The following is a 27,491-nucleotide window of genomic DNA, read 5'->3' on the forward strand; positions in this document are numbered from 1 at the left end:
TGTTTTCCCATTCGGTGCAAAGATCATGTCGATCATAAAAACGTCGTCTGTGTCGCTGCCTCCAAGCTTCATCTTTTCATCGCCTTCAGCTTGCAGTGGTTTTCCTGCTTTTCATTTATTTATTTACTTATTGCTTTTCATTCATGCCGGAAACAAACCCAGATATGAACTGCTATGAAATGTTCCTCGTGTTGCATCGGATAAAATGTCGGAGAACCTCTGTGCTACGACAAAACACTGCGTGAAATTTAGAAGGCTACATTTAGAAGCAGTTTTAAGCGTTTCAAGCTGCTCCTAACAGAGTAACGCGACCATAAGATGATGTTATATTCTCGATGGCGCTCCGGATGGCCTCCTCAGTACAGCACAGGCTCGTACTTTGTCTTTTTGTGTATTTCCTCTGTAATCCGCTGCTACACTACACTCGCTCTCACCAGAGAAAGTGAGTGGCCTCCCTGACGAGTTTTCATCAGTCCAGAGAGATCTACTGGAGATGGAGAAGGAGAATGTGCAGGTATGCTAACTAAGCTCTGCTAGACTAGCATTCTAGCATTCTCCACTCCCATCTAGCCTGCTGGCAAATATCTGCTCCCTCTGCAATGAAATGGACTTACCAAAGGCAATAAAGTTGGACTTCTGTGGATCTGCTGCCTTCTCTTTCACCAAAAGCTCGATGAACACCCCCCAGACTGCGCACTGTTGATGCTGAGCTTCCAGCTGTTTCAAACGGACCGCGGCGCATTGTTCTCAGGGAAATTTGATGGGAGGTTGAATCTGAAAACGCTCGGCCTGTTAGGGCTGTTAAGAAGTGCACAGATGAGTCAAAGTAGGTGTTTTCAGGCCTACTTTGAATGCACAGATTGGAGTTTCAGACATTGAGCTCACAAAAACTCTGACTTCATACATCAGTTTTCACATATAGCCACCACAAAAAATGAAGCCTGGGTCAGAAGCTGCATCGGACCGAAGAAGAGGCTTACAGCAGTGGAGACCAGGCCCCGTAGAAACAGTCCAGGAACAGAATCACCAAGGAGATCAAGGCTGCTAAGAAGAAGCTACAGCAAGAAACTAAAGAACTGCTTCCCAGCTAACGAGCTAACCGCAGGTTTGAATGATATTACTAGCTACAGGCGCCCTTCACATCATGGCTGACGGCCTCAACAGACCATCACCTCTACTCCCTCCTCCCTTCAAACCCCCCGATCTGCACTAAAGATCTCTGAGGAAAGTGTTTCAGTATCAGAAGACCTGGTAGTATTTCCTGTTTCTGCCTGAAAGCCTGCGCTGACCCAGCAACCCCCCCCCCCCCCCATCTTCATTCAGATCTTCATCAAGTCTCTGGAGCTTTGTGAGGTTCCTTCAGTCAGAAGTCACTGCTGTGACACAAATGAAGCATATTTCCACTGTCACAACCTGCCTCGCTTTTTAATTTCTCTACATATTTATTTATTTATTTTTTAAATAGCTGTACTTACACATACGTGTTCTCTTGCCTTTTGTTTTATTCCACTAAAGTTTATATGTGTTCTACTTCACGTCTGCATTAACCATTTTCTGCTTAAAGGCTGCACAATGGGGCCGTTGGTATAACTGTTACAGTTGCAGCTAGAAGGTCCCGGGTTGAAATCCCGGCCTGGGGTCTTTCTGCATGGAGTTTGCATGTTCTCCCTGTGCGTGTCAGGGTTCCTTCCTGCTTCCTCCCACTCTCCAAATTAGGTCAATTGGACTCTCTAAATTGCCCTTAGAGCGTGTTTGCATGGTAGTTGGTCCTTTGTGTCCCTGTGATGGACCTGTCCAGGGTGGACCCCACCTCTCGCCCAGTTTCTGCTGCGGTTAGGCGCCAGCCCCGCCGCAGCCCTACATGGATAAGCGAGTATAGATACTGGATGTCTGTATGCTGTTTGCGCTTGAAACCAAAGACAAAATTCCTTGTTTGTGCCCAAGAAATGTGCAACAAAGCAGATCCTGACTCACGTTAGTTTGTCAGTGGGGCACCTGCTGTGGTAGCCAGGCTGCATGTTGCTCGCTAGCTCTGGTTTTTTTTTTTTGTTTTGTTTTTTGAAACTGGAGATTTATCAAAATACAAAAAAAAATTTCAGTTTCTTACGTTAGAGGTAAAAGTTGAACACTGGGATTAGGCAGCAACAAGTGGGAGAGGGGCAGTGTTAGGTGACACTTTGCTTCAAAGAAAGTCCAGTCGAGTCGGTCCAGCACATTAAAACGACTTTAAACAGAACGAACAATCTGCAGGTGAAATGCTATTAGTTTTGAAAACGTAACTTTTCACTTTTCAGTTTCGATTGGTTCCATGAAAGCAGCGGTCGCCACGATTAGCAGCGCATGACTACGTATTCCTGGTGATTTTAAGCATTCAAATACTAAAGGGTCGTGTTCCCACATGGTGTAGTCATTAATTTACTGTCATGGAAACCAGAGGAAGATTTCACTTTAACCTTCACTGTGTCCTGTGAGTGTTTTTAGATTTTTAGACTGAAAAGCGGGGCCTCATGTTGATGTTTTCTGACTTGGAAGCAGAAATTCATGCCGAGTACAAAACAAATCCCTCATTAATTAGGTTTGCGTTTACCTGTAAGGTGTAGATACCTAGACGTGATGTAGGTACCACAGGAGTGAGTCTGCGTACCACCGGTGGTACATCTACCGTTTGAACACCCTGCAGTTGAACCTCTTTAGTAATACAATGGTTGTTATTATATGAGCAGCAGAAATAATAAATCTCGTTTTTTGTTCAAAACAAGATAAATTAGATCATGTTATCAATTTGATTCAATTCAACTTTATTTATATACCGCCAATTCAAAAAACACACGTCATCTCAAGGCTCTTTCCAAAGTCAGACTCCATCAGATCCTCCAGGTTGGTGAGAAAGTTTCCTCTCTAAGGAAACCCAGCAGGTTGCATCAAGTCTCTCCAAGCAGCATTCACTCCTCCTGAAAGAGCGTAGAGCCACAGTGGACAGTCGTCTGCATTGTTGATGGCTTTGCAGCAATCCCTCATACTGAGCATGCATGAAGCGACAGTGGAGAGGAAAACTCCCCTTTAACAGGGAGGAGAACCTCCAGCAGAACCAGAACCAGGCTCAGTGTGAACGCTCATCTGCCTCCACCCACTGGGGCTTAGAGAAGACAGAGCAGAGACACAGAAAGCACAGAAGCTCACATTGACCCAGGAGTACTTTCTATGGTAGAGAAGACAGAGCAGAGACACAGAAAGCTCAGAAGCTCACATTGACCCAGGAGTACTTTCTATGTTAGAGAAGACAGAGCAGAGACACAGAAAGCACAGAAGCTCACATTGACCCAGGAGTACTTTCTATGGTAGATGGTGATAGAGGATGATCTGCCTCCCCCGATGATGTCACAGCTAACAGGACGCCAGACCAGGTGTACCTTCTATGAAGAGAAAAATGAATAAATGCATGTGGTTGCAGTGAAACTAATATTCTCACTGCAGGTTGTGGGAACTTCAGGATCTCATATAAGCCCAGAGTGACTCTTCGCCTGAGGCCAGTCAGGGCAGCCGGCTGCATGCCGTTCTCTCCGTCTCTGCTGTGTTTGTTGGCATTAAAGGCGGAGCTGCAGCAGAAAGAAGGGAAACACCCACGGCTTAGCCCGCTAATTTACTAATCTGACTCACATGGTGCCGGGCGGCTTTAGGCACACCTAGATAGCTACGCCTGGAAGTGAAACTGGCCTCGTCTGGTTTCAGTGCGTTCACTTTACTCAGACACTGATGTTCACACAGAGTAGATGCGTTTATTTCTGGGTTTGTTTTATTGAGCCACAGAAGCTACTTTGGCGTATTTCAGTCTCTCCCTGAGCTGAGGTGTGTTTCATAGTGTCTGGCTTGAGTGGATCTCAGGTGGCCTGCAGAACTGATTCATGTGCGCGCTGCTTCACCAGCCGGCTGTTCCTCTATTTATGCACACTTCCTGTTTTTATGAGCAGGAACGCTCATTGCAACACAGCGCGTCTCTTGTATCAGCAAAGGTTATGTGCCACATACAGGATATCTCCAACTGATTGGTTAAAAAGTGGTGGCTATTTTTTCAAATAAGAGCTGAACAGATTTATTACACCGACGGCTGTTTGTCATGCAGGGGGGGGGGGGTGATTCATTCAGGAGGGGAAGCAGCTGCAGGATGTAGAGCAGCTGCATTAGACGTAAAACATTGTGCAGCTCCTTTTTTTTTTGTTTTTGTTTTTCTATATAAAACGTCTTCAGTTAGTTTTATTTCTGAGCAAAGAGAGCAAAGTAGGTTTCCTGCAGAAGTAGGGCAGCGTGTACCTCCTGGGAGAACCTCTTTATTACTGTACCTCTAGTCGCTCTGCGCTCACACTTCCTCTGTTACAGCGAGTTTGTGCGCCTCCTCTGCTTTTATTTTTAACTCTGACGCCCACGTGCAAACTCCCCCTGCCTGACACCGTCTCGCTGTGAAAAATGTCCTTCTGAGCAGCTGCTAAACAGACGTCTGCAGTCTTATTTTTTTTCTCTTTATATTATTTAAATTAAAGTTGTTCTTTAACTCTTTCTGTGAACCGGTCGATCTGACACACTTCCTCCTCTGCCTCTCTCTCTCTCTTTCTCTCTTCCTCCAGCAACACGGAGAACAAGAGAGACGGCTCGCCGCTCAAACAGACCAGCAAAGCCTCCAACGGCAGCCCGGTTTATCGCGCCCACCCGAGGACCGACATCAGCAAGATCCAGGAGAAGTTCTCCTCCGCGGCGGGCGCCACGCAGGATGCCAAGAAGCCGGCGTCCAACGGGGTGTTAGCGCAGATGGAGCCGGACAAGACGACGGAGGAGGAGGAGGAGACGCACAACAGTATGAGGATAGAGACTGCTGAGCTGGTAAACGGGGATGTGGAGAGAGCAGACCAGGTGGACGAGCCTTCGCCTCCGAGCCACACGGACAGGACGGCGCCGGAGAGCCGCGCCGAAGACGAGGACGGCGACAAAACGGCAGAAGCGGTGCAGAAGAGCGAAGACGAGAGCTCTGAGCAGAAGGTACGTTCACCGGTGAAGCCCGTTTTTTTTCCCACAATCCTTCAGCGAGTTTTCTATCGGGTTCACCAGACCGAGCGAAGGTGTCCGGACGCTTTCTGCATCACGGTGGAGAGCAGCAGCCTGAGTGTTGCTTTGTGACAAGCCTGGACACACGTCAGACGTCTGAGCCCCCCCCCCATGAGAGTCTGAGGTGCCGGCTGTCGTCTGAGGATTAAAAATATCTCTTCAGATCCGTCTCTGCCTCCTCTGAGATAAACATAAAGATGTCTAGGCAGAATGAGTGGAGAGAAACCTGAAATGCGCTGCAGGATTGAGAAATGAACGTTCACATGGCTTTCCTGGGATTTATTCCTGCACAGATGTATAGCTTCTCTTTCTCTGGAGGCTTTTACAAAACTTTATCATGTGTTGGATCTTCACCTTTTGTTTGGAAGCAGCAGTAAAACGGGATCAGAAACTCTAAATACTATAATCCTGTTTCATGGTCAAACGTATTCGCTCTTCTGCCTTGGTGAAAACCTGCGCTGCGTCCCATCCTGGCGTCCACAGAGCTGAACATGATGCCGCTCCGCCCTCAGCAGCTGAGAGCGTTTCGTTTCTGGCCGTCCTTCCAGGAGCGCATTCATGAGGTCAGACACTGATGTTGGACGAGAAGGCCTGGCTCTGAGTCCCCCGCTCTGACTACAGGCTGCTGAAGGTCATCCACGCCTTGCTTTGTGCCCCGGTGTTCACACAAAGCGAAGGGGGAAGAGGTTCCCACACAGCTGGGAGACTCAGACTCATCCAGTGGACCGCTGCTCCACCTTACACCAGTAATTCCCGCTGCCCTTCGTCTTTTAGGTGTCTCCTTGCTGCCTGACTTATATGAATGAGTGAATAAGAGGCTTCTGCAGCCCCTGGTCTCTGCTGACCAGGTCGTGCAATCCTTTGAATCAGGTGTGCTGCAGCAGAGACGCATCTAAAACATGCAGGGCAACACGGTGGTGCAGTGGTTGGCCCTCTGGCCTCACAGCAAGAAGGTCCTGGGTTTGAATCCCAGGCTCGGCAGGGGCCTTTCTGTTTTGCATGTTCTCCCCGTGTCTGCTGCAGTTTCCCACTAAAGAGAAGCTGGTCAGGTCGGCCATTAGTGGCGGCTCAGGCCATCCCTCCATCTGATTGTATGTATGACAAATAAAGCACTTTCCTTACTTGTGGACCAACCACAGAAGACATGGTTACTGGTGCTGGAGACGGTCTACATGAAGCTCTCTGCTGTGGAGCTAACCCTAACCACCAGCAGGCTGGAGGTCTGCAGCCGTCGACTCCTCGCTCTGCTGATTGTACATGATCTCCTGCTTCACCGGTCGCTGCTGCTCAATCGCTTTTTTTATAAAACCACTAACAGCTGACTGTGCAGACTTAGAGTCTAACACTTCATATTGTCTGCTTTACTGTATCCTAACCCCTGCAGTTCATTTGACAGTTAGGACCCATTTACGCTTTGATGTAAAAGTCGATTCATCTGCTGATCGCTGCTAAAATCCACCTTCTAACACGGTTATTAAAGTGCTGTGAATTTATTTACCCTCTGAGATTTTTAGGATACGTAACAAAACAATCTTCTGTTGATGATAGATCTGAGATTTTGTCTGATTCTGATCTCTGGCTGATTGACACGTGATTAAAATAAAACCCTTTTCCAGTAAATTTAAGGCGTATTCCAAGCAGAAAGCTTCCTTAAACCGCCGACCACGCTGGGTTTCACAGGAGAATAGGTCCCTCTGCTGCACCGTGGTATACTTGGTTGGAAATGTGGGAAACGGGTACTAGATAAGCCACTCCATCAGCCGCAGTAAACAACAAGCGTAAGCAGTTCAGTCCTGATTTACCAACACCAAGAGGTCAGTCAATGTGGACTGGGTTAGAGCTGAAATCTGAAGGTTCAGGACATTAAGTGGTTAAAAAAACAAAACAACTGGACTTTTTTTTTCCAAATTTTGAAGACGTTTCGCTTCTCATCCAGAAAGCTTTCTCAATTCAAAATGTCTGGAGTAACGTGGAGTATCAAGCTTTATACTACTGCCCAACAAAGGCCTTGTAATGGCCTAGATAACCGAAACAGGTCTTCAACTTCAGAAAAAAGTCCAGTTGTTTTGTTTTTTTACTTTTTTGGAATGACAATGACCAGGATGACTGAGAATCTTCATCCAGCAGACATTAAACAGGCCGAGAAATAATTACGAAACATGATCTACAGCACGGTTCACACTAAAACCGCCACTTCCATGTTTCTGTACAGTACTGCTAATTTAAAGGAATATGTAACACATTCTTATAATTGCACTGTGCTCGTTGCAGTTATGTGCATTTTCAGGTACGAAGCCAATAAATATATAAAAATGGAGAAAGCATCAATAAATTGAGGACAAGAACACAGCCGAAACATGCAGGCGAGTGAAAGACGTTACGCACAGAATCTAAACTTTACTGTCGGCAGCTAACAACTCTCACTAAAGGCTAAAGTGAAGATTGTTAGTCTGCAGCTTTGCTAGAAATAGCATCACATCCGTCCAAAGAGCGCTGGTTTAACGTCAGAAAACACCAGGCTTAGCTCATTGCTAGTAGCAGCACACGTCAATAACAAGGAGTTTCTCTCAGCTTTGTGTTGACGCATAAAAAGGAACGCGTTCATAAATAGATGTTTTACCGCATCATGTGAGCGTCTGGTGTAGAAGTGCTGTACGCGAACCTCTTACTGCACGGCATGTTGCAGCCGTAGTGAAAACTTTTAGCTGCTCGGTCAGCTCCAACTTCACAGCATTTCTGACGGGAAGAGAAAGAAAACAACAAGCGAGTCTGGGATTTGTCTCAGATTTACTGTTATTGTTCATGTAGAGCCAATTACTCTGTGGGGTTCTTTGTAATAAACAAGGAAAACTTTGAATTTAAGGTTTTAGAGATTATTATAATTTGGGTATTTGAGTTAACAGAGGGGCGATAGAATAATCTGCCTGTCAAACTGAGTTTCTCCTAATGTTGTTACGTATGTTTAACGTCTAAACCTCCGAGCAAACTGCCCCACTTGTTGCTACTTTACTACAGATAAGGCGCCGTTTAGTTAATCGTGATGCTGTCTGCCTAAGAAAAGCGATAATACCAAAGATGATATCTTTGTTAAAAAGTGTCTCAGCTGAGCAGAGAATCATCACCGTTGTTCATGTATGAACAAATAGAAGGAAGTGTGTGGCTGGTTGTTCTCCGGTGGCTCTGAGCAGTGTTTAAGAGGAAGATGAGGCCTTGTTGTGGCTCTGCACCGCATGAAATCTTCCACTCTGATGGCCGCGTCCCAGCATGCAACATGAACCCTTGTGATCGCTTTCCATGCCTCCCTTATTGTCTGTGAGAGGAGCTGGCTTCTCGGTCATGCTTAACTGCTGCTTTTGTTTTCTCTGGTGTCATTTCCCTTAATCAAGTTTTCATTTCCTGTTCTGAGAGGCCAGAACTCATCAAGCCCGGCGCTGCCGACGCTCAACGCCGTCCTAGACGCTTCTGAGGAGTCCCAGTCAGTGCAATTAGTTAGGCAACGAGGATGGGTGAGCCTTTCAGCGCTGTTGTTACACGGGAAAGCTTTCAGATTAATAAGAAGAGCTCAGCTGCAAGAGTCCACTTCCATGTTCTGCAGGGTTTAAGCTACAAATTAGCCGCTCCTGCTTAATAGAGAGTTACCGGACAGAAACCTTCTTAGGGTTGCAGTTCATTCCTTTCTTTCTTCTCCAGTGGGTCGAGGCTGATGGCCGTTCACACTGGTTCTGGTTCTGCTTGAGGTTTTTCTTCCTGTTAAAAGGGAGTTTTCCTCCCCACTGTCGCTACATGCATGCTCAGTATGAGGGATTGCTGCAAAGTGCCAGCGACAGTCCCCTGTGGCTCCTCCTGCAGGTCAGTGACTGGATGCAACCTGCTGGGTTTCCTTAGAGAGAAAACTCTGCAGGATCTGACTGACTTTAGAAAGAGTCGTGGGATGACGTGTTCTGGCGCTACATGAATAAACTGAACTGAACTCTTTCTTCTCAGGAGACGAATGAACAAAAGCTGTTTAAGATCGCCAGCGAGCTCCTGCACACAGAGAAGGCCTACGTGGCCCGACTCAACCTGCTGGACCAGGTGAGGAACACCGCTGAAATCTCCACCTCGCTTCTTTCAGTCCCTGACCCCTAACCACATGTACGGCCTTTCAGGTATTCTGTGCCAGGATGATGGAGGAGGCGAATAAAGGCACCTTCCCCGTGGACGTGGTGAAGAACATCTTCTCCAACATTACCTCCATCCACGCCTTTCACAGCCAGTTCCTGCTTCCTGCTCTGGAGAAACGCATGGGGGAATGGTAGGTTTCCGTTTAAACCCCTTTCAGACACGAGGTAAGCCCGAAAAGACCCGATTTAACGAAGCTCAAGAACAGCAGCGCTGCAGGGCCGGACCTGAAGCACTGCAAAAACAGAACTAAAAGTAAGTGAAATTTTCTTGAAATCATTGTAATTTCCCTTGATTAGAGAAGGTAAATAAGACTATTTGCCAATGGAATAAGATTTTTGCACTTAAAATAGGATCAATTCATCTCCATCGTCTTATTTCAAGTGCAGGATGTCTAATTATCTTATTTTAGAGATGAATTGTTCCTATTTTAAGTGCAAAAATTTTATTCCATTGGCAAATAGTCTTATCTACCTGCTCAAATCAAGTAAAAATACACTAATTTCAAGAAACTTTTGCTTATTTTTAGTTCCCTTTTTGCAGTGAGCCGGGCCGGACCTGAAGCCGGGCCCTCCATGCTGGGGAACCCTCCAGTGTGGCTGAATGCAAACATTTCATTAATTTATTAAACCTTTTAGGCTGCTTCATGCTGTCAGTCAGGTCGAAATTAAATTATTTCTTGATTCTGTGGAAATTAAACTGAAACTACATTCAGTGATGATATGAAACCATCATTGGGTATTTTCTCTGCCGGTCTTTGTCTGTTTCATCTGAAACCTGCGGATCTAACCAAAACTTCAGAAATCTGTAAAGCGTGAGAGTAAATCCTTTTTTGCAGAGCTGCATCTTTTAAGGTTTTTCTTTCTTGCAATATATGAGGCTAAAAGGACTAATTAATGGTTTATATGCACCAGGAAAACTGAAATACAGCAAATGAAACCTTGGGGTAGATTTCTGGTTGTCAGAATCAAAGACGTTTGATAATCTATATTTCCTCTCAGCGCAGCAGTGAGTGATCCTTATACTCCCCCTCTTTGCAGGGCATCCACACAGCGGCTCGGGGACATTCTGCAGAAACTCACACCCTTCCTCAAAATGTACGCCGAGTATGTGAAGAACTTCGACAAGGCCATGGAGCTGCTGAAGCAGTGGACTGACCGCTCGCCTCCGTTCAAGGCTATAATCCAGGAGATACAGGTAGACGCGCCGTGCACCACCACCTGCTTGGCTCGGCTCGTTAAGGGCCAACCTGAGCGTTTCTCTCCCCGCTGTTAAACTGACGGAGGAGAGGCTTCCTGTCTGTGTGTGGACAGAGTCAGGAGATCTGCGGCAGTCTGACGCTGCAGCATCACATGTTGGAGCCGGTGCAGAGGGTTCCTCGATACGAGATGCTGCTGAAGGACTACCTGAAGAAGCTGCCTCAGGACGACCCTGACCGGACAGATGCAGAAAGTACGCCCGCATACCGACATTTCAGTTAGGATACTGTGTGGTATCCTGGTTTCTCTATGTTTTATTGGTCAGTAGTTCTCCAGACTTTCTGACGGAGTCTCAAAGATTTACATTCACTGCCTCTTTACTCACTTCTACGTCAGAGGTCTGCAACCTGTGGCTCTTTACACCTTCAGCTTTGGCTCTTAAAAACTTAGACCAAAAATGTGGGGGGAAAAAATTGGTCAATGTTTCTAAAAAATTGCTAGCTTTAGGATGCATTTACTTGGGCAATATATGCATAAAATTTCCAGAAAGAAAGAAACTAAAGGTGTAATCTGTAAAAAGATAAATGAAGTATCTTTTCGTCGGTAGATTGGAAATGACTTGCTTTTTCATCATTTTAATGGCATTTGCTATAAAAATCAAATGTCCAATTGACAAAAATGCATTCATCCTAAATATAAAATTACTGTTGGTTAAATAATAAAAACTGCTTATCTTTATTTTAAAAAAGTTAACAAATTTCCTATAGTATACTATAAAAACAAAGAGATGTGTAACCTTTGTGGCTCTAAACAAAGTTAGTTTAGCTGAACCGAGGGCAGAAATGGCTCTTTAGACTGTGAAGGTTGCTGAGCCCTGGTTTACATTAATGTTTCTGGTTTAAGCCATTTAACTCTGACATAAATGTCGTTTGGGTCTGAATGCAGGCAGCTGACCTCAAAGAACCGATCACTGCTTTGTTTTTGTTTTTTTGCATCTTTACGTATTTTATTAGCTGATAATCCACCCACCCTCTATTTCTTGTTTACCGTCCATCTGCTGTGAACATTTGTAGAAAAAAGGTGGAAAAATAACGTAAAACTTTGGCAACTTGCGTCCTGAAAGATCCAGATTTGTTTAGATGACTAAATGTAAGCGCGTCTACATGTATACCTGGGGATAGGTACATAAGAGTAGAGATGGGTATATTTTTTTAATTTTGCTTTGTGTAATTTCAAGATTTTTCCCTTTCGAAATGCCGAGGAGAAAATAACATTTTCTGACAATGTTTTGGTCCATAAACTTTATTTAAAACTTGATCTTTATGGCAGATGCACCTGCTTTTGTCTTCCCCTTCCCCACTTTCTTAAAAACTTAAACTGCAAAGGTTAAAATAAGAACAATAAAACACCCAAAGGACAGAGAAGGCCTTCAGAAGTCCTGGAGAACTACTGACCATCACTTTAAATGATCATAAGAAGATCTGGTCCTTGGAAGTGTTCAGTATCTCCTGCATTAAGAGGCAAGGCCTAATTATTCTCATTGCAAAGTGAAATATCTGCCTTGTTTTGCAGAATCATTAGAAATCATCGCTACAGCAGCCACTCACTCCAACAGCGCCATTAGAAAATCCGTAAGTAGATTTCCCTGAAGCTGCTGCTGAAGAAGCTCAGCGCTCTGGCCCTGCTGACAAAAAACCATCTTCCTTTAACCGTTCAGGAAAACCTAAAGAAACTGATGGAGATATACGAGATGCTGGGAGAGGAGGAGGACATCGTTAACCCGTCCAACGAGTTCATCAAGGAAGGCCACATCCTGAAGCTGGCAGCCAGGAACACCTCAGCCATGGAGAGATACCTCTTCCTGGTGAGGATCACACAGTAGCTGCGGTTTCATTTTATTTTATAATATCCCGTCATGCTGGCAGCGCCTCTGCGTGGAGATGCCTGCAGAAACAGAGGAGCGACCCGGTCCCAGTGGAAACCACGGCGGAAGCTTCACCCCCGTCTTTCATGTTAGCTTGGCGGCTAACTTCTGTGCCTTTTTGCCACCAGTTCAACAACATGCTGCTCTACTGCGTGCCTAAGTTCAGCCTGGGAGGAACCAAGTACACGGTGCGGACCAGAATCGGGATAGACGGCATGAAGGTGCTGGAAACCAGCAACGAGGACTACCCCCACACCTTCCAGGTGTCGGGCAAAGAGAGGACCCTGGAGCTTCAGGCCAGGTGAGCTGCGTGCTGAGATGTTACGCAACCTGTACGGCCAGGTAGGGCGCGTAGTTAGTGCGCCCTAATTAATGGCCGGGATGAGATTCTGATGCTATTTGCTGGAGCGATGCATTCTTTCTTACTCTGAATCTGGTTCAGGTTAGTTTCTGGGTGACCAGCCTACAAAATAAAAAAAGTTTAAATAACTTAAAACCGTAAAGGGCCGGGAATAGGACCAGCATGCACTGGGGTGGGAATGGGCAGCAGGATAACATCATGAATAAAACCGTAAAACGCAACTTTCAGGTTTTGGACTTCTTGTGCCTTTGTACAAAATACGGCCACAGTGCGTCCTGCTGCTGAAATTATTTAGTTTTACCTTGATTTTCATGCATAAAATCGGGCAAAAACTAAAATAAAAAGCTAGACGTGTGTTTGTGGTAGTTTTTACGAGTTTATTGCACATCTTTTTGTTTATAGAATATCCCTCAGAGTGTAACGCTACGGTCTCACAGAGGCTCAGGAATCTGACGCTCTGACCGAGGCCTCCATGGTGACATTACACTGAGCTCCAGTCATATTTCATCCCACAGATTGTTGAACGTGTCTAAATGCATTAACGAGTCTTTGACTCGTTAATGCATTTAGACACGTTCAACAATAGATGCATGTGAATACAGGTCAGAGTATTTCAGAAAATGACTTTATGATATGATAAATGATTTTATTCTGCTAGTTTAGTTTAGTTCTCTGTTTCTTTGCTGCATGAAGGCCTTGAATGAGACGAGTGCTTCCAGCTGTGAAGCTGGGATCTAGTGAGTAGAGCTAAATTAAAATCTGGTAGACAATAATCCAATATCAATATATATCGGGATATAACTTTATTCAATAAAGATGATATAACATTACCAATATTTCAGTGTACATTATAAAATATAATTACAGCATTGGTCATCGACTGACGGTCTGAGCTTTTTTGTAATTTTATGAGTTTTATTTTATAAAGCAAATATTTCTAAAATGTTATATTGAAGGAGTTTTATAAACATGGTCAAATAATTGTCATCAGTTTTTTACAGGCATGTTTTCTTTGCAGCCTTCCTGAGGCTTTTATTTTGTTTATATCGATATCGTATCGACTGAAAATAAGAAATATATGTAGATAGATGTTTTTGGTCACATCGTCCAGTCATAAATAGAGTCTATTTTGTTTTGGGTTATTTAACTCCCTCATCTTTTGCTCGATGTCGATTAGGACGCCGTTCAGTTAGACGCCCTGAAAGCAACAAAGCAATCATCTCCAGCCGGCCGGGCTGCAGGGCAGGGCAGGGCTGGCTTTGAACCCGCCACTCTGGCCTGTGTGGGCGGTGCTCTCTGGGCGTCCTCCAGCCAGTCGTCTTTGGTAATTTTTATGATTGAGGCTCACAGATAATAAAAAAAAACGAATTCAGTGTCTGAGGAAATTCTAATGTTGTTCGAAAGTTAAATTCGTAGAAAGTTGAGTGGAAGGACAAAGTGTTGTAGGAAACGGCACCGCTGCAGCAGAAACCATTCAACAGTTGGATTTCCTCAAGGAGTCGGCGCATGGAAGACGGATCCCACACAGAACCGACTGTTGCTCGGTGGTCCAAAGTCCTCTTCCGGGACCAAAGCAAAGTTTATATTATTTGGAAATGCAAGAGCAGAGAGGCCCAGAATTCACATAGTTTGAAGTCCAGAGTGAAGTTTCCACAATCTGCAGAGAATTGGGGCGCCATGCCATCTGCTGGTTCTGGTCCACTGGGTTTTCTGACGTTTACGGTCAATGCAGCGTTCTACCGGGACGTTTCAGAGGACTTCATGCTTCCCTCTGCTGACAAGTTCTACGGAGATGCTGGTTTTCATTTTCCACCAGAACTTGGTACCGGCCCAAAGTGTCAAAGGTACCAGAAGCTGGTCCAGTGAGCATGGTGGTACTGTGGTTGGTTGGCCAGTAAACCAGCCTGACCAGAACCTCGTAGGGAACCTGTGGAGTATAGTCCAGAGGAAGATGACGGAGACCAGAACCAGCGATGAAGACGACCTGAAGGCCGCTATCGAAGCAGTCTGGGCCTCCAGAACACCTCAGCAGAACCAAGTACTGCATCATTCCAGGGAGCTTTAGGAAGTCTGATATAATATCCAAATTTTCTGAGACACTGAATTCTGGGGTTTCATGATCTTTCAGCCATAATCGTCAAAATTACAAGAAACAAATATAATAAATAAACAAAAATAATAAATTAGTTTCACTTTCTGAAATGAGTGACGGTTCAAATATGTTTTAGCTGCACTTGTATAGATCTGCTCTAAATGAATGAGCTGTGAATTTAAAATGAAGAAAGACAAGTGAGACGTCTGGAGTTGTGCAGGAAAAGCATGAAGGAACCGTCTGTTGATTAACGGCGTTCTGTGTCACTGTTCCTCTCCTCAGCTCGGAGCAGGACAAGGCCAGCTGGATCAAGGTACAGCCCAGCCGTCGCCTCCGCGTCTTTTTACCAATCTGAAATGCAAACTGCAAAGAGTCCGGCTTGATTTGTCGTTCTCCTTCGGCCGCAGGCTTTCCGGGAGACCATAGAGATCTTCCAGCAGAAGAACGAGTCGTTCAAGAACGCGCTGAAGGACGTGGAGGAAGTTTCGGTTAGCGCAGCATCGAAACAGCTCAGAGGAACTAGCTTTTTTTTTTTTTTAGGGGGGGTTGTCATGCTGACTGTTTGTGTTGTTTTGGTGCAGAAAGCAGAGCTGGGGAAGCGGGCTCCTCGCTGGATCCGTGACAATGAAGTGACGATGTGCATGAAGTGCAAGGAGCCGTTCAACGCCATCACACGGCGGAGACATCACTGCCGAGCCTGCGGCTTTGTAAGTCCTCTTCCTGCTGGCCGCCGTGCAAAATGCATCCTCGTCAGATAACGTTGGATAACACCAAATAATGCCTAATAACGCCATATAACAGCAAATAACGCCAAATAACGTCAGATAACGCTAGCTGCATGAGGATCTGGTCTGTGAGTCTGACACTGATGAGAAACGTTCCTGTTTCACTTCATCACCGACGCTTCCATGTTTCCACCGTTCAAGACGACAACACTGCAAAAAGAGAACTAAAAGTAAGTCAAATTTTCTTGAAATCAGTAGATTATTCCTTGATTTGAGCAGGTAAATAAGACTATTTGCCAATCGAATTAGTATTTTTGCACTTAAAATTAGAATAAACAATCTCCATCGTCTTATTCCAAGTGCAGGATAGCTAATAATCTCATTTTATGGGGTAAAAATATTGATTCCATTGGCAAACAGTCTTATCTAGCTGCTCAAATCAAGGAAAAATCTACTGATTTCAAGAAAGTTTTAATTAGTTTTAGTTCCCTTTTTGCAGTGAAGACATGAACGTTTTATTTAAGATTGGCAGAAGAGAATTTGATTCCGTTTATTTCTGTGATTCTAGCTTTGGACTCATGAAAAGCCCAAGTTCAGCTTCTCGGAATTAAATATTACATCAAACCAATAAAAATAAAAAAATTCAACCCGAAAGGTGAACATTAAGTCCGTGTGCTGTGAAATATCCGGTACCGGGTCTTGACCCGTTTTGCTGCATCGGTGCGGCGCGTTGTGGAGGAGATCGGCCCAGGTTGCTTTCATAGCTGCCTTTAGGTCATCTGCATCGTTGGTTCTGGTCTCGCTCATCTTCCTCTGGACAGCGGCCCATAGATTCTGTGTCTGGTTCCGGTCGGGCCACTTTACCGGTGCCATCATGGTGATCATAGCAGTGTTGGTACTTTTTGGGAGCGTGGGTCGGTACCAAGTCCTGCTGGAAAGATGAAGTCAGCATCTCCATTAAGCTTGTGAACAGAGGGAAGCGTGGAGAAGTCTAAAATGTTCTGGTAGTCGGCTGCTCTGACCCAGCGGGCCAGCACCAGCTCAATGGATCCTCACTGTGTGGAAACTTCAGTGAAGCTCTAGCAGCTTTGGTTCTGGGTCACTCGGCTCTTCCCCCTGACCCTGGGACCGCTGAGCAACACTCCTGACCGCAGGATTCTGACTCCAGCTGCTGCTCACTGTTGGAGAATCGGCCCTAAACTCTTAAACTGACGTTGGTTCGTCTTTTTTTTTTGCCACACTTCTTTCTTCCACTCAACTTTCCGTTAATATGGTTGGACTCAGCATTCCACGAACAGTTTGTTTAGCATCGAGCGTTTCTGATTGTGTAGTAAAATAACATTTATTTAAAAACTGTGGTTTTTATTCATCCAATTTATTATTCCATTCGTTAACAGCTGTTAATCTTAAAAATCAACAGAAACAAATAAGTGAATCACTTTTAATGACAAAGGAAATTTTTAAATAGAGAAAAACCTTTGTAGCTGTGATGGAGTCGACGTTTATTCCAATCTGGACTTTTATAGCACTTTTTGGATTATAATATACTGCAAAAAAAATGGAATTGCATACATCCAATAATCAGATTAGTAAATGTACGTACTGTTATTGAATCTAATTTTTATATCTTCTTAAAAATTTTATTCCACGCAGAAAATGTTTTTATCAGTTTGGATAAACATGAATTAAGTTTATTGAGTCGTTTAAAGCTAGTTGAGGCCTGGTTTACCGACAAAAGCAGCATTTAGTTGAATCATTTTAAAAAAACGACATTAGCAGCTGTCTTGGTCCACGATAAAACGCGCCGTTAGTTAAAATCTGGTGCGACTCTTTCAGGTGGTGTGCTGGAAATGCTCCGACAACAAGGTGCAGCTGGAATACGACAACAACAAGGTGAACAAAGTCTGCAGAGACTGCTACTGCATCCTGACGGGAGAAGGAGTCACCGAGGGCAAAAGGAAGGGCATCCTGGAGGTAACGCATCCAGCAGACCACTGTGCCGTTTATCCGTCTGCTGCTCGTTGCACCGAGCATGCGTGCATGAAAGCCCGCTTCATCTGCGTCGTGTCCTCCGTCTCCGCAGATCGATGCAGCTCAGATCACAGACAGCAGCATCATGTGCGGCTTCCTGCAGCACACCGAGAAAGGCAAGCTTTGGCAGAAGGTGTGGTGCGTCATCCCCGAGAAGGAGTGTCTGGTGCTCTACCTCTACGGGGCGCCGCAGGTGAGAGAGAAAAATGACACAAAGAGGTAAAATAAATAAATAAAAAGGCTTGAGTAAGATCTGATAACCCAACCTGTTCTGCCGTTTGTGGCAGGACGTGAAAGCCCTGTGCACCATCCCCCTGCTGGGCTACACGGTGGAAGACAACCCTCGGCACGCGGACGTCTCAGCCAGCTTCCGCCTGTCCCAGTCCAAGTCTGTCCACAACTTCGCCGCCGAGACCGAGGAGCTCAAGCAGCGCTGGCTGAAGGTCATCCGAGTGGCGGTGAGGGGAGAGATGCCCGCCCCGCCGGAGACCAGCGACGGCGGCACGTTGGAGAACAGCAACACGCAGGAAGCCAACTGCGACGACTCCTAGGTGGGGCGCTGCCCACAAACCAAAACTGCTGCGGGACTTTCCTCAGCATCCAACCTGTCGGTCCCTTTAGGACGGACGGATGCAGAGACTCCTCCTCCCTGTCCCTAAAGACTCCGTGGAGCGACTAGTGCTGGATAAGCTGCCCTGCCTGTTATCTCCTGCTGGACCTGTGCTGGATTACTAACATTTCTGCTACAATCAACACTAGAGCAGAGGGGCTTCGGGATGCTTCCCTCATAACGAGCACTATAAAGGAGGCGGCGCTCCACGCGTTTGATTTCGTGAATCAAACCGCGTCTGCTGGTGCTGTAAATTGGGCTTCTTGTACAGAACGCTTTGGTTTTTATTCCAAAAGTAACTTTTTCTTGTCATTTATGTACAGAAATTTAGTCCCAAGGTTTTCTTCCACGAAAAGAAGAAACGTCTTAATGTCGTGGAAGACATTTTCAGTATTCGCCTCGTCGCAGTGCTTGAGATGCCGCCTAACCCAGAACTCAGACCATGAAGCTGGATAACGACGCTCTCGCCTCGGTCTGAGCCACTGGATGCATCCCAGCAATCTGCTGAACAGACCATAAAAATACTTAGTGTTGGGTAAAAACCTGGACTGAACTATTTGATGAACATGGTTCACCTTCATGAGCTAAACAAATGGTGGGATTCTTAGCTTTTTTTTCCAGAATTATTGTTAAAATCTTGTCTCTTTTAAGCTCAATATATCATTAAAGGACTAATTTATTTAAAAATTCAACTTTAAAAAAAAATGTTGAAAACAATTATCCACCATGCAGTCAAAAGCGTTTTTATATTATTAGCTGGTTTTATTGAAGTGTATAAACTACAATGACATCAGGTTGACACTATGTGCAGAACGGCCCAGTTTTAACAATCAGAACTTAGTGGAAAATAACGTTCCTGCGGGTTTTTTAAAACAGAAATGCCTTCAGGAAAACGAGCACAAGTTAAAAACGTGTAAAAGTCAGAAGCTTAAACACACGTTTGATTGAAACCTCTGTTGTCCTTTGGATCAGAACCAGCACTGTTGTGTTTTGTTGCGGGCTGACGGATCGCCGAAGGAAGAAAGATGAACGTCGTGTTTCTGTTTGATGGGAAAGCAGCGAGTCTAAATGTGTTTTTAATGCTGTTCTTTTTTTATTTAAAGTAACTTATAGAGAATATGACGATCACAGACTGTTCCTCCGGTGGGTCCCTTCTCTTTGTTTCCGGTGATGCCGCCAACGCTGCCAGGGGAAAATGTGCCTATGTTTTTCTAAATTATGCTCCTGTGCACAACGGTTTCCTTCCTCAGTATTTGAATAAAGCAAAGAGAGCACAAGCCTCCTGATGATAAATCTGAATGTAAATCCATATTTGTTGTAATCTCATCCACTTCCCAAACGTCTGAGGATCTACGCACTTTACGCCCCAAAAAGAAAAGTGTACCTGCGAGGAAAATAAACGACATCCAACGATCTGTGCTGATCTGCTTTGTTTGCTGCTCAAGTTCGTCTCTGGTTTTATTTAAACGCAACATGTCTGATGGTTTTCACTTATGGAGATAAAATAGTGACAGGTGGCAATTAAAGAGAGATTTGGCGTTGAGACATTAGACATTGTTAGAAAGTAAAAACTTATATTTTCATTTTATGCTGCAACTTTTATTCAATCAGAGACGTTTTCAGTGTCGCTACAGTTTGGCTGTCGGGGCGGGGCTAAACTGAAGGCCCCTTCACGGACCCTCCGTTTTTCTGCTACTCATCTACCTGCAGTGAACTTATGGAAGGTTCCTGTTCATGTACCACTGCTTCGACCATAAGAAAGGGAATTATTTTCATTATTATCATCATTAGCTTATACAGCTAATTATTGTAGAGACATGAAGCTAAACCAGTGACAGCAGGTAGACGAGTACTGGAAAAACGGAGGGTCCATGAAGGGGCCTTCAGTTTAGCCCCGCCCCCAACGACAAAACTGCGCCAGCTTGTAGCAACATGGTAGCTAAAGGAAATATGCAGCGACACTGAAAACGTCTCATTGAATAAAAGCTGCAGTATAAAATAAGTTTTTACTTTCTAACAATATCTGACTTTTCAATGTCTAATTTCTTAGACTTAGACAAACTTTGTCATGTTGTACAACACGTATATATCTTACAACAATGTAATGAGATTTAAACATTAATATATATAAAGTGCAGCAGTGATAATGTAACTGCAGGAGAAAAACTTTTTTTTTTTAAGTGTGCAGAAGAATGTTCCATGTTTATAGTGCAAAGATAATGGTGGGAAAAAGGCATTAATTTGAAAAGTTCAATGTTTGCAGTGCAAAATAATAATGGTGCGAAAATGCAGCAAACGTTCAGTTGTTTACTTTTAAATTTTAAATGGATTATAAAAGTTCAGCAACGATGGCAGTGCATAAAGTTCAGTTCTGAGCATGTGTGATGCAGAGTCCAGTTTACAGTTAAACACCAAATCCCTTTGTTGCTGCAAGCTGTCACCGTTTTAGCTCCATATTCACTCGGCTGGTTCTTCACAATGCCTCACAGGGAGGCAGACATTTCTGTTTATCACAAGTGCTTCAAACCAAAAAGATCAGACCAGGAAATCAAATTTAAAATAGAAATAATACTCGACTAAAGGTCAACCGTGGTTTAGGATTACAGATTTAACATTCAGGGCGGCCTTTTCCAGATATTTTTAGGCTGCTAAATTTAATTTAGCCTATATGATAATTTAAATCTGATCAAAATCTCACTATTTCCTCTCATATTAAACAGCAGCAGCTTTTTCTCCTTTCTACACTAACGGGTTCAGTCAGGAGAACTTCATACACCCCAGGTGTCGCTAGTCTGAGGTGCGTAATTTTCATCACTATTAAACAACTTCAACTGTGAGAAATCTATAGAAATAAAGAAAAATCACATGGTGTCACATTTAAATCACTTTCTTTTTAATCATGCCAGACCTGTCTGCTCAACTACCCTCCACACCTTACCTGTAGTGATTACACCTGTGTGAACTCGTTACACTGCAAAAAGAGAACTTAAGGTACAACTTTCTTGAAATTAGTATTTTTGTCCTTGATTTGAGCAGGTAAACAAGATCTGCCAATGGAATGAGTATTTTGACCCATAATATAAGATATTTAGTAGGAAAAGCATGAAGGAACATCTTATTCCATTGGCAGATAATCTTATTTACCAGCTCAAATCAAGGACAAATACACTCATTTTAAGAAAATCTTACCTTTAGTTCCCTTTTGCAGTGTTTCTGTGTAAAAGTCACGTCTCCAACCAAAGGGCTGCAGGACCACAGGCTGGCAGCTCGGTAACACGGGACCAAACGTTGGTGTAATTGTTAGAAAATGATGACGCCTCCCTCAGATTAGGAGGCGATGGATCAGAACCGAAGAGAGCTGCGTCTAAACTCTCACAGCTGTAAACGTCTCTAGTGTAAGAAATGTGAAACAGCTCCCATTTTAACACATTTAGAAAAAGATTTATTTTCAGAAAAGGAAAAAAAAACCTTTGACAAACCAGGAGAATATCAAATTTCTTCAGTAAAAATATAGATGCGTTCTTCAAACAGTTGTTGACATTATTAGAAACGTGCCGCATCACAATGACCACAGAAGAGCGGTTGGTCAGCAGAAATCCAGGAAGTTGGCAAAAAGGGTTCAGAGCGTCTAGATCAGTCTTTTCTGTGTTGGAGCGCTCAGCTCTTGGGCTGCCGGAGCAAACCGCGGATCCTGCGGACCAGGGCCTGGATGAAGGTGTAGCGAGAGCGGACCTGGCTGTACAGGCCTTCCACCTCCAGGAGCTTCCGCTGCAGAGCTTCCCCGAATCCTGCCGCCATGTCACCCTTCAGCTGCAGCCAGAGGACAGAAGAAGCAGGTCAATGCAGAGCTGCTGCAGGTAGTTAAGACATTCGACCGCCTGTCGACAAACATCTCCTACCAGGTCTAGGTCTTGCTGGCTGACTCGGGACAGACCGATTCCTCGGCCGCCGCTAGCATGCAGGCCGCCAAACGACTCTGGAAGACAAACATTTTAGATTCAGAAGGGAACAAAGGAAGTAAAAGCTTTTATAGACAACAGCAAAGACAGCTTCCTCTAAACCTACATCTGTCATTTCTGATCAGAGCTGCGGAGCTCAGCCTGTTTTTTTTAAAGGTGCATAGCCACGTTATTCGACTCTTTATTTCTGACAGCAGCTCAGTCAGTTTTTATGAAAGATTATTACATCCTGCTGGCGTAATAGTTATTATTTTGGTGTTTTACGCTTTGTTTTTGCTCAATTTGTCAGTAAGTAAAGCCTTTCACGTTATTTGATGGAAGTACGTACTGCACATCCGTAGCAGGGGATACAACAAGGAAGTGGCTAACGGCTATTAGCATCTCCAGGTGAAACAATGAAGAAAGATCCAGTGGAAAAAAGCTAAAAATATCTGATTCTAAGAGGGAAAAGCCTGGAATGTCTCTGGGAATCCAGTCTGAACGTTGGTGTTCACTGCAGCTGAACCTGCCGAGGCTCAGATGTGACGCAGAGCTGACTGATGTGAGTAAATGTTCCGATATGAGGCTCTTAAAGCTGCTGTAGATCGTTTTATTTAATTAATAACGTTTGTCTTCATCACGCTGAGCTGCAGCTTTACTGTGAGGCGTTGCAGAGAGTCATGCTCAGTCCAGCATTATTTATTTTCATTTATTAATTAAGCAAACTGACATTATGATAATTCTGTGATACTGCCACTAGATGGCGCCACATCTGTTTATATCTGCTAATCACACCCAGTGCTGGGGCTGTTTTTATTATCAGGAAGGGCTTGGTGTATATATAGGTTTATTTTACAATTATCAAACGGTTTTTGGTCTATTTAATAAACATAACGTGGCTATGTACCGTTAACCAGGTGACCTGAAGGTGTCCCGGCTGCAGGTAAGCTGCAACGTGTCGTCTTACCGTCAGTAAGGCGGGATCTAAATAAACCGGCTCCAGTCACCAGCGAGTCTTTCGGGTCGCTGGGAGCGCAATGCATCAGGTAATACTCCAGATGGCGCCACAACACAAACAAGCAGGTCTCGATAACGTCTGAGGAAGAGGCTGGTTAAGGCGTTTCTACACAGATCAGGTATAATATTATGACCAGCACTGACATCCAGACTGATCTGCAGACAAATACACAACCGTCTGTGCCCCACTGCGTATTCTGACGCCGTTCTGTCAGAACCAGCATCATATTCTTCAGTACCCTGTTGGGTTGTTCCCTACATGCGAGCCTCGGACCTCACGGTTCTGGTTAAATCTGTTCCTGCATGACTTCTGCAGACTCAGGTTAACAGCAGTGAAAGGATACAGGAGCACAAGGCCAGGAGTTTGGCTCGGTTGTTGATGAACTGCACCAGTCGCCTCTTGGCCAGCAGGCTCCTCTGGACCGAGGAGATCTTCTCCACCCCTCCTGGACCCGACACCAGACCCTGGCACAGCTGCAGAGGGCGAGAAGCAGCAAACACAAAGTTAGACACTAAAAAACCTTTTAGATGTTGACATTTAGACTTTTTATTTCCTCCGTTTGGTGCGGTTTGCTTTCACATTCTACTTTTTGCAAGTAAACTATGACGCATAACAGAGCCATGATCGTTGTTCCTGTTGGACAGAAACGACTCGGTGGGTCGTAGAACGGACCTGGAAATGGAGGAAAACTATTCTGGAAATCCTGCGTGCAGCGCCTGTTTTTACATAACGCTGCTGTTTATTTCTAAGTTTGGACCGGCGCCGGGGAACGCGTCCTGCAGCCGGACAGCAGGTTCTACGTGCACCGCTACGGCAGCTTGTTAGGTCCAAACACGCGCATGTTTTCTGCAGTTGGTTCGGATCGAAGCTGTTTCCTATTCACAACAGAAGCGAACCGAGCCAGGTCCAAAAGTGGGTTTCGGTCCGGTTGAGCGAAGGGGAAACAAAGGCAGGTCTGTTTAAAGCGGACCAAACATGGTGTGAACCCTCTCTACATTACAACAGGATCAAAGCTCAGTGGCGCTCTTCTTCGCACCACCTTTACAGTTTCTAAGGTATATTTAGGGGCCAAATAAGACTATAAACAAAAATATGTACAACTTATTTCCTTCATTTTTGGTCTTAAAGTCAAAAACTGCACTTTCTAAACCTTAAACCACATTTCTGCCATAAAAAGAAATTATCTACAAACCGACACGAAATGCAAACCCTGATTTTTCACTAAGGTGTTTTTTTTTTTTTAATTAATGCACCTATCAGATACTTTTCCATTTGGTGCCGTGAAAGCGGTGATGGACTGACAGCCGGTCCTGATTGGACCCCACCTCTCGCCCAATGATGGTGCATTCAGAGGAAAAAAGGTAAATCTGAATTTACAACCTTTAGTTTGAGGATAATTAGAGAATTAAACGTTTCTATGCAGGATAAAATTGACAAAGCACCAGTAGTTTTATCAGCTGATCTGTCTAAATGCTGATCCTGTTAATCTGTTTGGACTAAATGCCAATTAAAAATCAAACCTCATCAGCTGCTGCTTTGTCACAGGTAGACCCTGACAAACACACACAGAGCACGTTTTTAAAAAAAGCCAAACTGTTGCTTTTATTAACTCGTTTAAACTGAAGATTGATCAAAAAGCCCTAATGAGACGATGGAGGAGCCAGGCTGGCCGCTTACCTCCTTGAGCTCCTCTGGAGGCAGCTGGTCCAGGCTCTGCAGCTTTCCCAGGCTCTGTCTGTGGCTCTGGTGGAACCGGAAGAAATCTGCAGCGCTGTTCTTCAGCAGGTACAGAACCAGACCCAGGCTGGGGACCCGGGAGTGAGCGATTGATTGCAGAGATGATGAAAGATCTTTAAGCAAGAAAAAAAAAAACAAAAAAAAACATAAAAACCAGAATAAGAATCTTTATACACAAACTGATTTTTTTTGGTTTAAAGAAAGAAACTAGTAGAAATCGTGACGTCTCTGACCTGAGCGTCCTCCGTCTCGGCCCGCCGGCTCGCTGGCTGACGGGCTGAAGAGGCAGATGCTGAACTGAGCCTGGGAGGAGCTCTGCAGCAGGAGGCTCTGGCAGTACTCCATGATGTTGGTGCACACCTGCAGGACGGAGGACACCACGCGTCAGGGCAGTGACAGAAGACCAGACACCAGGAGAACATCGTAGCGGTCAGTCCTGGTGGTCAGACCTGCATCATGGCCACTTCCATCTCCTCTCGTTGCTCGGCTGACTCTCCAGGTGAAGAAATCTCCGCCTGCTTCAACAGCCGCTCCCGTTCGCTTCCTGCCAGGCGGCCCAGCAGCGACAGACAGAGGCGCTGAGGAGGAGGGGGGGGGGCACCATTTAGTGACATGCAGCGATGCAGAGGCGACGTTCTGACACGGTCACAGTATTAAAATAAAAAGATAGTAGGAATTTTAAATTCATTTTCTGCATTTTAAACCAGCGTCTCTGATTAATGTATGTAATTAAACACGTCTGCTTCACAACAAATGCTTTAAAGCAGTTTATGAGCGCTGATGCATTTATCAGCATTCTCACTTATTGTTTTCCTGTTTTTCTTTATTATTATTATTCCGTCAGCGTCTAACTACTCTCGCATACTTTAACCGATTTCAACAATTTTGTTATCAAAACGTTCAGCTCGTTCCCGGCATGACTGCTCTATCTCATGGTTATGCTAACTTTTACTCTTTTTAAAATATTTCAGTTTATGTGCAAATTTTTTATTTTATTTTTTGGCTGTTCCCATTGAAATCAATACAAATTCCTTAAAATTCTTCACATTCTTCTAGTTCTAATTCTTCAAATTTTGAAATTTTTTGAATTTTTTTCAAATTCTTCCAAATTCTTTAAATTCTTAATTTATTTCAAATTCTTCAAATCTTTTAAATTCTTCAAATCCCTTCAAATTCTGCAATTTGTTTTCAGATTCTTCAAATCTGATTTCAATGTTTTTCAGCTACTTTTATTACTACTACTATTTACTACTCTGCTGCATCTTCTGCTCAAATCATTCTGCAGACTAGCATTCTCACTCGCTGTTACGCAGGAACAGCTTTTTCTAGTTCACCTTGCCTTTTTTTTTTTTTTTTTTTTTTTTTTTTTTTTAACACCCAGTTTAACATTTGTTTCAAATCAAACTTTTTTCAATGCTTCCCCAGACCTGGAAAAGGATTTTTTAGACTTTTCGGTCCAAAATGCTTCAGGATAAAATTGTCTCACCTGAAATCTAGTGATGTGACCCTGGAACTCGATGAGAGCGGCACTGTTGATCTCTCCACCCATCTCAAGTACGCCTAACAGAGGAGAAACCCGGTTTATGAGTCAAAGGGAATATTCCACAATTTACAGGATAAAAAAAATAAATAAAAAAAACTTTTTCTTTGTACCAGGCAGAGCGGTTTTACTGATGATTGATGTGAGCAGAGAGAGTTCCTTTAAGGCTCCCATGCTGAGCTCCTGACCGCGCAGCAGGGACTGAACAGTGTCTGCATGGACCACCAGCCACTGGAGAACCTACACACACAGTTTACACTCCATTTGAAGCCTAATTCACTCTAGTTAACACATTAGGCGAAGAACAGGAGACATTCAGCCAAACAACACTGATATTTTTCCTTCCACTTAGCTTTACGTTAATATTCTTGAACACGGCACTCTAGCACCTTTAGCAATGCTCTGTGTAGCTTAGCCTCCTTATGGAGGGAGTCAAAGACACGATAACCGTCAAGTCAGCAGTCTTTCCAATAATCATGCTGGCCAAAAATATATTAAAAAAACTACATTTTTATTGGTCTGATGAAATATTTTATTTTCTGAGAAACTGAATTTAGTTTTTAATCAGTAGAATAATCAACAGTAACAGAAACAAACAAGTCTATTAAAGTATAAGTTTCACTTTTTACATTAAATTACAGAAACAACCTATATCTCATCTATAATCTTCTCATTTACTTAGTCTCACCTGTAATCCCAACAAGGTGTGATGTCTTAGTGCTCAGTTTACCTGTGCTGCCCCCTGCTGGTGGTTCATGGACGTGGAGGTCAGTATCACTTGGAGAAGCCTCAGGGTTGGTAAGAGAATCTGCCTGTAGCGGTCGATGGGACTCGGGATGAAGCCTGATGGGTCCCTCATCATCCTGAGTCCACATGGAACAAAATCCCGTTGAGATACTGGACCACGATGCACCGGTAACAAAATGTGGACCGGTACCGATGTTTAGCAATATCGCATCCCCTTCCCCGATAGCGCCATGAAAAAACAACAACCCCATCGCTGACGCCGCCCTCTGCTCCAGTTAAACAGCACTCAAAAAATGAAAAACAACCTATAATCA

The 27,491-nt window shown here is 44.3% G+C and overlaps 2 protein-coding genes across 2 annotated transcripts in view; one reads left to right on the forward strand and one right to left on the reverse strand.

Annotated features, from left to right (window-relative positions):
- fgd4a (FYVE, RhoGEF and PH domain containing 4a) overlaps positions 1–19,612 on the forward strand; it is a gene marked incomplete in the record, with an annotated part of 72,944 nt that extends 53,332 nt beyond the window's left edge. Inside the window, 14 exon segments of the mRNA XM_036126782.1 lie at positions 4,620–5,028; positions 9,079–9,168; positions 9,243–9,388; positions 10,296–10,452; positions 10,569–10,707; positions 12,027–12,085; positions 12,172–12,318; positions 12,507–12,679; positions 15,114–15,144; positions 15,239–15,319; positions 15,413–15,538; positions 17,393–17,530; positions 17,640–17,780; positions 17,875–19,612. Coding sequence (XP_035982675.1) covers positions 4,620–5,028; positions 9,079–9,168; positions 9,243–9,388; positions 10,296–10,452; positions 10,569–10,707; positions 12,027–12,085; positions 12,172–12,318; positions 12,507–12,679; positions 15,114–15,144; positions 15,239–15,319; positions 15,413–15,538; positions 17,393–17,530; positions 17,640–17,780; positions 17,875–18,138 — 2,101 coding nt within the window.
- A 2,004-nt stretch (positions 19,613–21,616) lies between these two features.
- The window catches only part of nup205 (nucleoporin 205), a 29,883-nt gene continuing 24,008 nt past the window's right edge, over positions 21,617–27,491 (reverse strand). The window contains exons 33-42 of the mRNA XM_036126788.1: positions 27,161–27,293; positions 26,544–26,670; positions 26,377–26,450; positions 25,340–25,468; positions 25,124–25,250; positions 24,831–25,003; positions 23,497–23,626; positions 23,103–23,231; positions 22,097–22,173; positions 21,617–22,007 (exon numbers count right to left, since the gene is read on the reverse strand). Of these exons, the coding sequence (XP_035982681.1) occupies positions 21,855–22,007; positions 22,097–22,173; positions 23,103–23,231; positions 23,497–23,626; positions 24,831–25,003; positions 25,124–25,250; positions 25,340–25,468; positions 26,377–26,450; positions 26,544–26,670; positions 27,161–27,293 (1,252 nt within the window). The 3' untranslated portion in view covers positions 21,617–21,854. The remainder of the gene's footprint in view (positions 22,008–22,096; positions 22,174–23,102; positions 23,232–23,496; positions 23,627–24,830; positions 25,004–25,123; positions 25,251–25,339; positions 25,469–26,376; positions 26,451–26,543; positions 26,671–27,160; positions 27,294–27,491) is intronic.

This window comes from Fundulus heteroclitus, chromosome 2, assembly GCF_011125445.2.
Source record: "Fundulus heteroclitus isolate FHET01 chromosome 2, MU-UCD_Fhet_4.1, whole genome shotgun sequence".
NCBI lineage: Eukaryota > Metazoa > Chordata > Actinopteri > Cyprinodontiformes > Fundulidae > Fundulus > Fundulus heteroclitus.